Raw genomic sequence first — 14,875 nt, 5'->3', positions numbered from 1 at the left:
AAAAATCCTGAATATCAAAGATGATAAAATAAATGATGGTTAATACATCAGATAGACTCTTAAGTCATTGCAAATTATATGCATGTTAGATTTGTAATGCTGTGGGAAATGACACATAGTATAAAACTAAAAAAGTTTGATCTCAATTTTTTGTGTGCGCATGTGTATGGGCTTGCCTATAGATGTGCATAGAAAAAAATGGCTGGAAGGAAATACACTAAAGTCTTAACAGTTATTTACTGGATGGTTAACATTAATGTATTTTCTGTGTTTTGTATCTTTTCTCTAACAAGCATGTCTTATTTTTAAAGTGCAATGTGCATGCCTGCTCTGTAAAGGGTGTTGTCATAGGCCCTGAAGCAACTGTACAATTAACATAGTGTAAGCATCTGCTTAGGGACTGCAGTGTTTATAAATTAAAATGTGTGTGTGTGTGTGTGTGTGTGTGTGTGTGTGTGTGTGTGTGTGTGTGTGTGTGTAAGTGTATGGTAAACTCTTTATCTTCCATGACTCACTTTTTATCCCATTTTCCTTTCTCACTGTCATCCATATGAGTCACATCTCCCCACAGTCAGTTGAGGGCCAAGCATGTTTAATAATAACCCAAGAAAAATATACATAGGGAATTAAACCTGCTGTGAGCTCAGAGCCAAGTATAAAATGATTTTTGATTATACCCTCTTTTGGTTTATCTCAGTTCCTGATTGCCTTCACATACAAAGATCACTGATGAGTGACCATTTGTTTAGCAATAGTTTTGACCACTGATACAGAATCATAATAGCTAATAAGAATGAATAACAAATTTGTCAAAACTCAAGCTCCCATTCTGAAAATGAATGCCTGTTTTCATAGCAATGAGTGGTTGGAGGCTAAATGTCTTATGTTTTGACATTATCTGCTTACAATTTGTCACCAATACTATTAAATTATAAAATACATCTCTGGTTTGATGGCATAACATCTACTGATGGGAGTAGTAACTAACGAGAATCAAGCAAACGAGCCTATTTAGGAGGGGGCACAGTGGATTCGAATTTCTATTATGTAAAATTGATTTGTGATTATGTAGCTGGAAAAAAGCTGTTAGTACTTTTGATATCTGTATTCCAATAGAAATACAATGCAGGTATTCTGTACTATTTGTTATTCTAGAAAATAAAGTGTCAGAGAAAGATCTCTTCTGTTCTCCATTAACATACAAAATCCAATATTTATCTTTGGAGGCATGGAACTTGAAAAGTTTGTATAACTATTGTCCCAGTATTCAGTGCACCTTATTATAGCCACAGAGCTCCTCCATATGTCGCCTTATCTTCCAATATAGGAGATAATGTGGAACATGATCTAACATTTCCCATCATGTCAAATGCAGCACAACTGAACATAAGCTGAAGCCAGCAGAGATACGGGATTACATCTCAATTATTTTCTGGAACTGGGTTTTGGAGTATGAGACAGTGTATACTGAATGCTAAATCGAACTCATACTCCTGGAAAATTGAAGCCAACAATTCAATGTATTCAGTGAAAGGGGGAAATACACACAGTCACACTTTTGGGGTGTTGGGGCATTTCACAGACAGGACATTTGTCATTACTTGCTTAAGCAATATTTATAAATACAGAGGGCTTGCCTTACATAAAAATAGATTATGCAGCCATTGTAGATTATTATTTGTGTCCCTGATATCCACCCCACACTTTTCTGTCAGCCTGCCACAGTTGCTGGAAATTTCACCATGCATCCAATGTTCCTTCTCTAGGTAACTGTGTTACTTGAAAATAGTGGTGGATCAGCCATTAAGGTAAATTAAGGCACAGCAAAGATTCACGTATCTGATTTGCTACACCCTAATATTATACATTCATTTCTTATACATACTCATTGATGTGGCTTTTCTGTGCAAACTTCCAGGAACTTAATTCAGACTTTTATTATTGTAGATGACTTCACTGAGTATATGAATCACAATAGCCTCACCAATGAATACTTGATAATATAGCACAAGTTGCATTAATCTTGCTCCAATTCCTGCAAGCTTCATGGCTGCATGGCTTCATAAATAACATGAGGTCAAAAGCACTCAATGGCTTCGTAGGCAGAATTCCTGAGCCTCGTTTCTACCTCTGCTCATTCTTCTTCTCTCTCAACCCTGACTTCCCTTTCCCCTAAATGATCTAATTGTGAAGGTCCCCCATTTCCTCCGAGCTCTAATTCTCTCAAACTCAGGTCTCTGTTCTCATCCTGCATTTGCCTTCACAGAATTCTCCAGCCCACCAGTCCTTTGACAAACCTCTCCGATCAGTTATCAAGTGAGGAGATTTCTTACCTTTGGCAGAGATGCCCTGGAACCTGAACTCTGGGTGGTCATCGTTAAGACTGTGGTGATGCCCAGTGCAACCCTGGCAGGGGCTGCATCCATATTTATCCAAAAGGAGACCCAGGACAAAATGACAATCAACAGACTGGGGATGTACATCTGGATCAAATAATATCCCATCTGACGTTCCAGATGAAACTTGACCTCAATGCAGGTAAACTTTCCTAGAAGCAGGAAATGATCATTTAAAATCCAATTTGAATTTATCTTTCCCATTCCAGCCTCCCACTTTATTTTTATTTTTTTTAAAGAGTAGTACAGATAGATTTGGAAGATTGCATAAAAAATATAACGAATTCAACTCTTTTTCAAGTCATGAAAATGATAGTATGAGAATGAGTGATCTAAAGAGTCGCTGGACCAAAACCATGTGGCATATCTAATTTTCCAAATTTGTGCTTGTTACAGCTTGATTATTTAAACAGAGCTTTGGAATTTATAAGACTCATAAATTTACCAGTGGAAATAAAATATTCACATGTGGGGTTCTAATATGTCATAAAGAATGTACAGTATATAACCTACCATATAGATGTGTAGCCTATACTATACAGCATATAATATATAACACATAATATGTAATAGTTGAAACCATTTCCTCCAGAAGTGTAGACTTCACATGGGGCTCCCAAAGTACTTGAATAATTGTGCATCTATCTTTGTGTTATCAATAGCAAGAAAAAATATACATTTGTATAAGCCATATATATATAATCTAGTCACTGTGAAAATTTCCTAGCCTTATGAGTAATTGCCTGGGGATGTTTAGAATATTCCTAGCGTCTGTTCATATTGTTATATTGCCTATAAAAAGGAGTACATGTAAAGATATTAAAACATTTAACATGCTATTAAGAGACAGATGTTCCTGCTCCTTGCCACTTTTCTTTCTCTTTAATTGGCTTGAAGTTAGAACCCCAGAACTTAATTTGACTTAGTCCACACAAATTAGAGAGTTGGATTCTTCTTGGTCAGGAAGAACACCTTGGAATCAGGTTTTAGCTACTTCATAGAAAATCCTGTTGATTTCTGCAACTGGCGTTCATTGACCATTCTACTCAGCAAGGGACCTGGAGCGGTCACTGAATAAACCATCATGTCTCAATTGCCTGTGCATGATCAGCTTGTGTGGCATCAGAAACCAGGACCTTTGTAGGAAAAGCCATCAACTTTACTGGGCAGGCATAATTTTTCAAGTAACACCAGATGCCCACTTGTAGCTATCGCCTCATATTCTACCCCTATCCCATGTGCCTGTCAGTACTACTGACAATGCATGACTTGAGAGCCAACTGATTTCCTGCCAGCTGATTTTCACCCAGACTCCTTTTCCTGTCTAGGACTAGAGAGTACAGCAGCTGGATTTCTGGATTTACAAAGACAAGACCTGTGTTATTATTCCTCTTTTCCACTAGGGCAGAGAGTACAAATTGACCTGAGGATCCAATGTCACACGTGGATGCCAGGAACAGGCCAGAATTTATATGCTTCCTGCACTGCTTCCAAGGTCTCATATGCCTTTTCTTAGACTCATTTGACAGCAGATGGTCCATAAGAGAACAGCAAAAGATTCCCAAATCTCTTTCCTTCTCTCCTTTTTGGTGAAATTATCTGCTGTGCTCACGGACCTATTCCAGAGGATACAGGCATTTTATCTATCAAGAGGGTGTTGAGCCAAGCCCAGGTCCATGCTTTGTAGCTCCATTTTCTTGATAAATATGCAGCTATGATACCTTATCACCCCAAGCTGCAGGTGGAGCCCACTTGGGGTTAGCAGCTGAAAGAAAACTGACCTGTGTTGTAGTGCTTTGTGCAGTAGCCGAGTTCCTTCTCTTCTTTCAAAATAAACTGGGGTAGGGTCAATCCTTCAGCAACTTGAACTGGACCATCACTTAACCACTCAAATATCAAGTCATTCATTGTGTACCCAACTGGAGTAAACAAATCATAGTGAAAAATTGAATGCATCTTTCCAAGAAAGCTTGAAAGTCTAGCCACGTAAAGAAACAAACAAGGACATTTTCTAAAGCAGACACATAATCAATTCAAGAACATTTTAAATAGAAGGGCTGCAATCATCACAACTACATGTCATTGGGCCAAAGAAGTTGGAGACAGCAAGCTATTTCTGAATGAGGTTTTTCTGTGTAATGAGAGAATGGAACCTAAAAAGTGCATTTTCTTCTGCCTTCTTTATTAGCTAAATCTTTCTGAAGAACAAACAAGTAAACAAACATAAAAATCACTTGGAGACTGTCTACTTGGAAGAGCTGTGTCTGGGGCAATCTACTAAGACCATCCAATTGATGGTAGCAGTCTTAGTATTTCAAATGAAAAGTATTCTTTTTTTTAATGAGAATCAATTCATCGTAGGCCTGCCTAGAACGTTCCCATTACAAACTTGGCCCCTCTCTTAGGGTCTATTAGCTTTGTTTTCAGAAGGCTGATATTGTCAGTCCTTACGGTCAACCCTCAGTTACTTTAGCAAGTGGGGAAGGCTCTAGGCAGGTAACCTAAGAGGAAGTTGCAGAATATGCAAATCAAGCATTTAGTTTGTGCTAGTGTCTTGCAAAATGGGCACAGTCATCACAATGATAAATATGAAGTAGAACAGATTTTCTATTATGTCAGATCATATTGTTATATGACTCCTGAACCATCTAAACTAAAATTGTTATCAGTTTAGTAAACCAAAATTAGCTGTTAATCTCCAAGGTCCTGCTAACTAGGTCATTATGTGTCAAGTGCTTCTGGATCTTTCTGCAGCCTAGGAATGAAGGCTGGACTCTTCCTTCAGGTATCATTTCTCTCCCCTCCACCTTTGTTTGTGATATTTGAACTCTACAGTGAGAGTGAGAAAGGCAAGGGATATTATGTGAGGTCTTGGCTAGCTATAACCTCAGCATGTTTATTAAGTTTATGGATCCTTATTCTTGTTTACTGCAAGATAGTGACTCACCAAAGCTACCCAGAAATCAATGGCGAAGTTAATTGGAATCTACTTTCTTTTTTCTTTGCACCACCTTTTCCATTCAAAGCCAGAAATAACACAGAAAGTAAGGAATTACAAATAGGACCCTGTACAAGCACTAATGGTCCACAGAGATAATGACCAGCCCTGTCTCTTCCAGTGCAACACTGTATGACTACTTCTTGGGTATCTCCAATAAATGCTGGAGGCTCACCAAACACTCCATATCCTTGTCTGGTAAGCTTCTTGCTGGCTACCACAATAATAGTTCTTGTCAGCTACCCGGAAGCCCCAGCCTGGGGCAGGCAGAAGAGGCACAGAGGTGGGGAAGGAGGAGATAATATGAGGGTAGAAGTCTAAAATATTTCCCACCCTTCACATTCAAAGTTAGTGAATAAGCACATAAATGCTAAATGTATAATCACATCGCTGCTTCTGTGATTTCTTTACGTCCAGGTCCTGCAAGGACCAAGCATGTTTACTAATTGGATTTTTTAAAGCCTAGGAGGAGCCGCAGAGGACAGCTATGGTTGCTGTTTGACAGAGAAAGTAAATGTTGGGTTGAGGCAGGGGAGAGTTTGGGGTAGTAGAAAAGATACAAAGAAGGAATCATTATGTAAGAAAATGTTTTTCTCAACCTCCTTCTCAAGAGAAGGGGCAATAGGGAATAAACAAATACATAGTCTATTGTGAGTCAGCGATTTTCATATCATGCCTGACAGTGTCTTAAAACAAAGATGTTTCATTATTTTGTTTATATCTGCAGGAAGTTTCAAGGGAAATCTATAGTGATTTTAAATGATCAGAAGGAAACCCTGTCACTACCTCTTTTTAAATAATAGTTGACGTGTCTTTTTGTATCTGTTAGCTTTTAAACCAAGAAGTTCAAAGTATCTCCCTCCCTCTGCCTCATTAAATCTCCTAACATCTCTGTAGGTCACTAGCACTTATTCTCTGCATTGTGCAAACAGAGAAACGGACAGAGTAAGCCAGAAAAATGTCATGTCTCTTGACTGAAAATCCCATCACCTTGGAGGCATCAGCAACTTCTGGCATGTGTCAAAGATTTCATTGGCATCAGGGCAAGGGCATAAAGGGGACAAAATAGGTAGCATTTCTCTACTTCCTTCAGCATGCTTTTGTGTAGCCACTGCCCTCTAAGGGAGATGCGTCTTATTCCAGATCATCTCATGCCCCTCATTCTTGCATCCCCCTCTGGCTAAGGCCCCTGTATCTTGTCCTCAAATCAATTACCCCTTCTTGCCAAAATTCCCTTGGGGTGATGGTCTATATGAGCATAAAATAGAAAGAAATACAATTTTCTGATTAGAGAGGTTGAATGACTAATAATTTTCCCAGGAGACATGTTCATTTCAAAGAAAAGCTTACTAAATCAGGCTTGGGTTTTTTTGTTTTTTTGGGGTTTTTTTTTTTGAGGAAGGTCAATTTACTTGGCATTTTACTATGGAAGAACATGTACGCTCTATCGGGTATATGAGACATGCACACATATATGAGACATGCACACAGACTTTTGCTTGCCCTCTCATTAGGACCATGGGCATGGTTAGTAGGTAGAGAACAAGTCTTACAGGTCTTGTCTCCTTAATAGCACCCTAAAAGAACCAGGTCATTGGTTAAAACAAGCAGGCAGTCATTCCAACCGTGGTGACTTACAACTTTCCAGCTGCATTGTACAAGTCTGGACATCCATTGGAAAATTCTTCAAGTCCATGGGACAGGATAAGGTCAAAGTGAGTCTTAGCAAAGAAAAGAAAATTTAAAAAACATATTTTAAATCTCTGAGGTCTGAATCCTGAGAAACAAACCAAAAATACATTTGACATTAAAGTGACCCTGATTCAAATAATGAAATCCAACCTCTCAGGGCAATGCTTTCTATTTTTCAAATGAAAAACTGGTCATTGGTCAATTTAAAAAATATTTTAGAATTTCACTATAACTCCTTACTCTCCATTTCCCATCTTCTGGCCTATGACTCCCACCTCCCCAATGGCATTGGTCTCAGGTTTATTCTAGCATCCACAAGAGCGTTGAGAAATAGTCATGAGAACAATGGGCTCTCACCCACACTGATGTCCACAAGATAAACTTTGTACTGTTTTAGAACTATATACTCTGGATAGATGGGCTTTACTTCAAGGACAATAAATCATGTGATAAGCGCTGATTCTCTTTCAGTCAAATGAGCAAGTGTTTAACTCGGCTATCTTTTCATTTGCTGATCGATGTGGATGGGTCAACAATACATTGTAGCATACATTCTGGAGTTTCGGCTAATCTAGAGCAAGTAATCCTTGAGCTAAAAAAAAAAGTCAAGGACGGTAGCTTGCATGTAGTGTACACCTCTCTGCATCTGGGAGCTGCTCCTCTGCTCCCCCTTTCCTTTCCTTTTCCAACCCCGAGGCAGCTCTGACCAGGCCTTATGTCAGGATATTGACTGAGCCACCATCTCTTTTCCACTGGTTCCTTTTTCAGTCCTCAGGGAGATGGTTCACACCTCTTGCTCTTCAATTTTTCTATACCTCAGAAATTCAAGGAAGGAAATTAAGATCTGGAATCAACAGATTTGGGCTCCTTTCCCAGTATTGCCTCCAGCAGTCTCTGTCCCCTAGGTAAGACCTTCAACTCAATAAACATTCATCTCCTTATCAAATGGTAGGGTAAGACAAAATGGCGCTCATTCCCATGTAGCTCTAATTCTAGAATTCCTGTTGTTCTAAAGATCACTGCTCCAAATTCTGTAATTTTCTCCCCAACATCTTTTGTGCCCATAGACCACTCCTCCGACTCCTGCTCCGTAACGCAGACTTGCCCTCGCTCTCATGCTCCTCTCTCTCCCCTCCTGGTTCCCTTCTCTTTCCTTTCGCTGCTTCATTTTATACATTCTATACATGCCAAGGTAAAACAAAAAGTAGTGGCACAAGTATATTAAAGAAAGAACAGGTTTGGATTTTGAAGTGAGATTAGGCAAAGCATCCATGCTGACCATCTTGAAAATTGTTAAAATACAGCAATGATAGGGAAAAGCAGGACACAAAACAGGGAAGTGTATTCTCAATTACAGAAAGGTATGCTTTCAATCTTGGAAATAAACAACACCAAATTGAGAGTAGATATTTCTGGTCTGTGGGATGATATTTTGTTTTTACTCTGTATTTATTCTGCATTAGCTGTGTTGACAAGCATAGGTTATTTGAAGACTTCCCATCTTCATGTAATTAAACATGCCTTTTCTCAAACAATAGCTGAAAGGTAAAATCAAATTCCATTTTATTCAGGAATCTTTTGCAATTATTATAACCATATTTTTATTAAAATGTTGCCATTAACATACAGTATTTCACCTTCATTGCTAAATAAATTACCTAGCTTCTCTGGGCTTTTCAAGAACACAAATACCATGTTTTTAAAGGATAAAACATAGTTTTGAGTTCTAACAACTGACTTAGAAATAACACCTTAGACAGGAAAAATAATTTTGCCAATCGTGGAGTTCATTTAGAGACACAGATATAATTATACATATAGACATTTAGATTTTTTTCCCAGCATGAATACTTTATTTTGGAAAACATAATTTTATTGAGATTAATGCCACAAACTCTTTAAAGTAAGGACAGAGTAAAAGAATCAAAATGAAAATCTTTAGTAATTATAACATTGAAAAGTCTGATACTTTATTAAGAGGGAAAAAACCTCAAAAGGGTCTATGGGATATTTTTATTAACATAATAAGAATCTATTCATTACTGTTTTTTAAAGAGGAAATATTTTCATAAAACAAAAATATGTTCATCATACAAAAATAATCCACATGTGCATAATTTAAGTGAATCAAAATGAGAAAATCAGGAAATTTCATTATGATTTTGGAAAGTTTAATTTTGAGAACTTAGAAAATAAAAATGGAGGAAATGAATACAGCTTTAAAAAGTCATGCAACACAGAATTCAACAGTATTTTGTTTGCTATTGGAAACAACCTGATTTTGATATTCCTAATTATAGGCTTGCTGAATATGATTCCTTTGTGAAGTGAATTTTTCACATTTATTTAGGGAGAAGAGGCCTCACACATGATTATTTCTGCCTTTGTGGTAGATCTAACAATCCTACAGGGACCCAGAATTCTTGGGGCCAAAACTATTAATTGCATGGAAAACCCTACAAGAGAAATTCCCGATAAGCATGAAACTCTCTCCAACCTTTGTCTTAGGTGAGAAGTCAGTGGGTGTTTCCCTTCTGCCTTATTTTCCTAATTTCCTCCCTGGATCAGCTTTGTACTGGAACCCAATGGAAGCCAGTAACAAGGAGGAAAGTTAGCAGCTCCAGCTCAGCTCATAATTTGCTAAATCATGTCATCAGCTGAGCAAATGGGAAGAGATTGTAAAGATCCAATCAGTCCCTTCCTGGACGGCAGAGCCCCATAATTTAGGATGTCTGACATCCATCTGCAGGCCTCAAATTTGGCTTGCCATTTACTTCGTTTTTTCCTCTTGTCACTGAAATATATACTAAACACAGTAAAAACACCCCAATCTTAACTCAGAGCGAAATGACTTTTTATATCTATATCTACCTGTTTAACAAGTATCCAGACCCAGACTGAGAGTATTCCCATCACCCCAGAATGTTCCCTCATGCTCTCTTCTCAGTCAAGAACCTTCAAAACTAACCACCATGGCTTTTATTGTTTTTTTTTGAAAAGGCTGATTTTTTATTTTAAAAATACAAGTTTGGGGGAAGAAATGAGCTTGGTATTATTTTGTAGAGATGTAGAAATTGCACCAAATCAGACTGGCACATGCAACATTATACTAAAACATGGACGATTTTTCTCTCCTTTACTCTCCATCTGTTTTTGGTGGGTCTCACAGAATGAAGTATTTCAATTGAAAGTCAGATTTTCACTGCAGACACCACCTACAGTATGTGAGATGTGCTCTCCTCTTCCCCACTATCTGAAATATTAAGGCCATTGCACCTGAGGGCAGTGAGCTGAGGCCACCCATCTTACATTTGATTTTTGTTAAAGAACTCATTTCCTGAAGTGTTATCACACATTCCCCACTGTCATTGTGGCCAGACATACATGCATCCAGAGCGCCCCTGCTTCTCTTTGCACACAGGAAGGAGAAAGTTCCCTTACAGAGGCTCTGCTTCTTTGCTAAGAGTGAGAAGGCTGAGCAAACATTTTGATTTTAAAGACCAAACAATAAAACAAAGCACAGGAAGTCAGTTTCCCAAAATCTCCCTTCCCTTCCTTACTGGTCTCCTATTCAGCTCACCTTCTCATGAACCCACGCTCTTGGGTTTATACCTTAAAGTTTAAATGACTGACAGATGCAGACATTGTAAACTGTTTTAGTTACCTTAACAGTTTTTAAGTCAAATATTATATTTTTATATTTTTTATTATTTCTCCCGTGTTACAATGCAAGATCCAGAAAGGCCGGGACCCTCTCTTTTTTACCATCTAGAATGGTGCCTGGCACAGAATAAATATTTGTTGAACAAATGAATGAACCGGCATCCTAAAGCTCCATGGGAAAGTTTCAGGCTTTTCTTCCGCAGAAAAGGAAAGGATGAAAGATTTAGAAGGGAGGATCCTGGTCATCAGAGCCCACAGGGTGTTGCCAAATCACAAGGGAAGCCAGCAAAGCTTGCTTGGCCCCTTCTGTAAGTTGCTAGCAAATTCTCTCTAGAAATAAGGCAAGTTAAGCTGAAGAAAAGCCAGGAAGCTTGGTCTACCTGTCCTCAAGCCCTGGTCAGGTAGCTGGGTCCATGACCAGGACTGTTCTCACACTGCTAGAAGGGTGCAAATTAGTCATTTAACTTCACAACGTTATGGTGGACAGACATCTCATTGACTCATAGGAAACTACTGGTTCCTAAGGAACTCAATATTAAACTGGGAATCCGTTCCTAGAGAAAGACTCTTGAGGGGAAAGGAGCCATTTGAAGGGAGAATGAACTTTCAGGGAGGAATGCAAATTTTAAAGAGTGATCTGCTTGCCTAAAGCAAAGAATGCCAATGTACTATTTGGGGGGAGTTAATTCTGACAGTTACAGTAGTCTGTCTTGTTTGGGCAGGAAAGACAAGGGGATGCTTCTGTGTTTTTCAGAAGTAAGAAAGTCTAGGGTATATTGCTGTTGTTCCTCTGTTAGGGACCACGTTTAGCACACTCTGTAGCAGCTCTCAGAAGTGCATGGATATATCAGAGGAGATAGAACCTAGGGTGTTCCTTCAGGATTAAAATACTTAAGGAAAAAGAAACATCAAAGTGATGATTTAAATAATCATAATTCTGTGAGTACCTGATGATGTAGGTCAGGCACTCTCTTTATTTTACAGTCATTGAGTACCATCACACAAAGCAGACTGTTCTCTCTGTTTTTAAGGTAACCACATTGAAACTGAGAGAGGTTAAGTCATTTTCCCAAAGTCACAAAACCAGTGCATGGCCAAAGTTAGATTTAAACCCAACTTTAACTGATACCACAGTCCATTTACAGTTCCTCCTTAGAAAAGAATGTTACCAATTTATTATCCTCTCTTGCCTGTAAGGCCAGCAGAGGGGGTTGTAGACACCTTAGTTGCCTTGTACCTGCTCAAGGGGGATACTCCTCTCAGTTTTCTTCAAGCATCCAGACTTCTCATGACCTGTCCTTTGAAAAACTCTCCCAGCCTCCCCTGGCAGCCTCGCAGAATAGAAGTATCATTGACCAGGGATCCAAGGACCTGGGCGGTAAACCCAGTTTTCTCATAAAGAGCTGTTTGCCCTTGACTAAATCACTGGGCCTCATTCTGCACCCATAACCCCATCTTACCCAAATTTCTATGATTCTAAACTGTAAGTGAAGGTGTTCAGTTTAGAGGATTTCCTCTTATAGGTAAATTTGAAGTCTTGAATATGATGAAAGCCTTAAGTCTAAGTAATAGTGCTTCTGAAAATAAGAATTTTCTGGCAAACTGGGCATATAGGTGAGATGTGTAGCCTCCATAGGGCTCCATCATCCAGTATCCTAGAACAGAATCCCTTCTTTCCCCAAGAATGTGAGGACTATGTTACTATATGATGTAGGTCTGTTGAATCTTTCTTCTCAGTTGTACCTTGAAATTCCTGAACCATGCAATATTCTAACATCAGGGAGATTTGACAGGGTGCATCAAGTATCAAACAAGAGTGTCATCTTAACCCATCTAGACCTTAAGTGAAATGAGCCTGGAAGCAAGTCAGAAGTTGAATGTGCATCATTTATACAACCCACATGTGGGGAGAGGGAGAGAAAGTTTAGGGAGTCAGTGGATTAAAAGGCACTGCCAGACTGGTTGTCTGGTCAAGATATCCCTTAGCATGGTGGGTTTCCAACTCTGGTAGGCGTAAGTGTCATCTGAGGGGCTTGGCAGGAGTGCAGATTCTCAGACCCTCCTGATAAGAGCAGCCTGGGTAATACTGATGTTGGTGCCCTGGAGCACTTTTGAAGAAGCACTGCGTCAGCATGTCCCAGGGGATGGCTTTAATTACTGTGAGTGTAACCGACTAAAAGAGAATATTTTCAAAGGGAAATAGGTAAGACAATTGAGAGAAAGGAGTTTTGCAACTTTTCAGTAATGCTAGCAGTCTCATTGGAAAATATTACTCTCTACCCAAAACCAGGACAGGACAATTAACCCAAGTAGGCTTCTAAGGAATTGGTAGTGAGGGTATAGGAGTAGTGAGACAAGGGGTGGGAGGGCTGATCATGAGCCTCAGTCACAACGGAGAGGCATGCTGGGAAAGTCAGGACAGTGCACCCGAGGTTAGTCCACAGGCAACCTGTATGGTGGGGGTGACTAGGTAGCTAGGAATGCAGCTAAGAGGGGTGGGGGACAGTTTCCAGGTGCAGCAGAGAGGAAACCAAACCAGCATGACTATTAACACATGCGAATGTGCAGAGGTAGGCAATGGAAGTCTACTCAAGGCCATGGCAGTGTGTCAGGGCACTATCTTGGGCCTCTGACTAGAAAAACAGCCACTGAGAAATTTCAAAGGGAGCTGGGGAGGAGGCTGCAACATGCTTCGCATGAACCTCAACTAAAAGTTTACAAAAGGGCATGGTACTGGTCAGGGGAAGGACACAGCTCAGAGGAGGACCCGCTCCTGGTCTGTAATCCCAAGGAGAGATTGCTGTTAAACGGAGCTCACCTGTGTTATAGACTAGTGCACCCATTCAGCAATTTCGGGCAAGCATTTATTGGGCACCATGCATATCAGACACTTGAAGTAACAGTTTCTCCCTTGAAGGAGATCATAGTTTAGTATCATCAATGTATTATTAATAAATATTGCATGTTAAACTATATGGACTATATATATTCTTTTAATGGAATATCCCAATAGTTGTGCATGTATTCTTCAGCTTTTTAAAGTTGTTTCCAAATCCCTGTTTAAAGAATCCTTCCAATCAGTCATACCTGAACTGAATCAAGTAAAAGGCTTTTAATTACTCCCTTGGGGCCTAGATAAGTGCTCACATTGATTGGGTAGAGCAGATAGCCCACCCTTTCAAGCCTAAATTCTGAGAGGACCCTTTGGGTCTGTCACAGAAATATGACTTGCAATAATCGTCCGAAGTTCCTGAATCAAAACCCATGGTACCCACAGAAGGATCTTGATCCATGGAGAACAGAACTAATTGGTACAAGCTTGGATAGGCAGGCAAGGAAGGAAACTTTTAAACTCACCTTCTGAAAGCTCTATAGTTAAATGGCTGCTTTGAACTCACTCATCATATAAAGCATAGAAAGAGTCCCGCTCACCCTAACCCTGAGCTGTCCACCTGGTGCAAGGGCAGCCACACATGTGGCTGTGCTTGGAAAGGCTTTGCATATAGGTAAAGTTGAAAATTCACAGTGTGTAAATTATTAGGACTTCCAGGAAGATCCCAATGCATGTCCTTGCTCAAATACCTTCCAACTCTTAGCTGCTACATATAATCAATGAATAGACATTTTAGCTAAAGACTCCCATGACTATTAAGATGCAAATCTAGGGAGAGAAGAGTGTTTCAAATACCCTTGGTTATTTCCTCCTTTGTGTATATGAGTTAATAGATTTCCCAGATCCCCCATGATATCCCCAAGAACAGATGCTGATACTGAGCATCAAATGGAAGGATGAAACTGGATGGAAAACGGCTCAGAACAGTGTAGCTAGGGCACCAGAGATAAATCATTTTCTCAATATTGTCTAGGGCTGAACCTAAACCCCAGGTTGGTCCTAAGCTAGTATGGTTAGACTCTATCCTCTTAGTTAATTCCAAGTAAATATAGGACCTGTTTTTCCCTATTGACCTTGGGATTTCAAAGAGATGAATGGCAACACTGTTGGTTCATCAGCTGTTCTACTCCTCTCCTCTGACTAAAATGCTAGTGGCTGACTAGGAAGGTCCATGTTTACCAAACATAAAGGCATCAGAGAAAATACCCATATGCATTGAGCAATACTAGCAGG

General features: G+C 39.5%; 1 protein-coding gene across 5 annotated transcripts in view; it reads right to left on the bottom strand.

Moving 5' to 3' along the window:
- Nucleotides 1-14,875, bottom strand: part of GLRA2 (glycine receptor alpha 2) — a 161,805-nt gene that overhangs the window by 92,690 nt on the left and 54,240 nt on the right. For all 5 annotated transcript variants that reach the window (XM_037020430.2, XM_037020427.2, XM_037020429.2 and 2 more), the window contains 3 exons: nt 7,033-7,115; nt 4,178-4,315; nt 2,334-2,548 (listed from right to left, as the gene is read on the bottom strand). In XM_037020430.2, the coding sequence (XP_036876325.1) occupies nt 2,334-2,548; nt 4,178-4,315; nt 7,033-7,115 (436 nt within the window). The remainder of the gene's footprint in view (nt 1-2,333; nt 2,549-4,177; nt 4,316-7,032; nt 7,116-14,875) is intronic.

This window comes from Manis javanica, chromosome X (genome assembly GCF_040802235.1).
Source record: "Manis javanica isolate MJ-LG chromosome X, MJ_LKY, whole genome shotgun sequence".
Lineage (NCBI taxonomy): Eukaryota > Metazoa > Chordata > Mammalia > Pholidota > Manidae > Manis > Manis javanica.
Note: the sequence above shows the minus strand (reverse complement) of the source record. Positions and strands in the feature narration are given on the sequence as shown.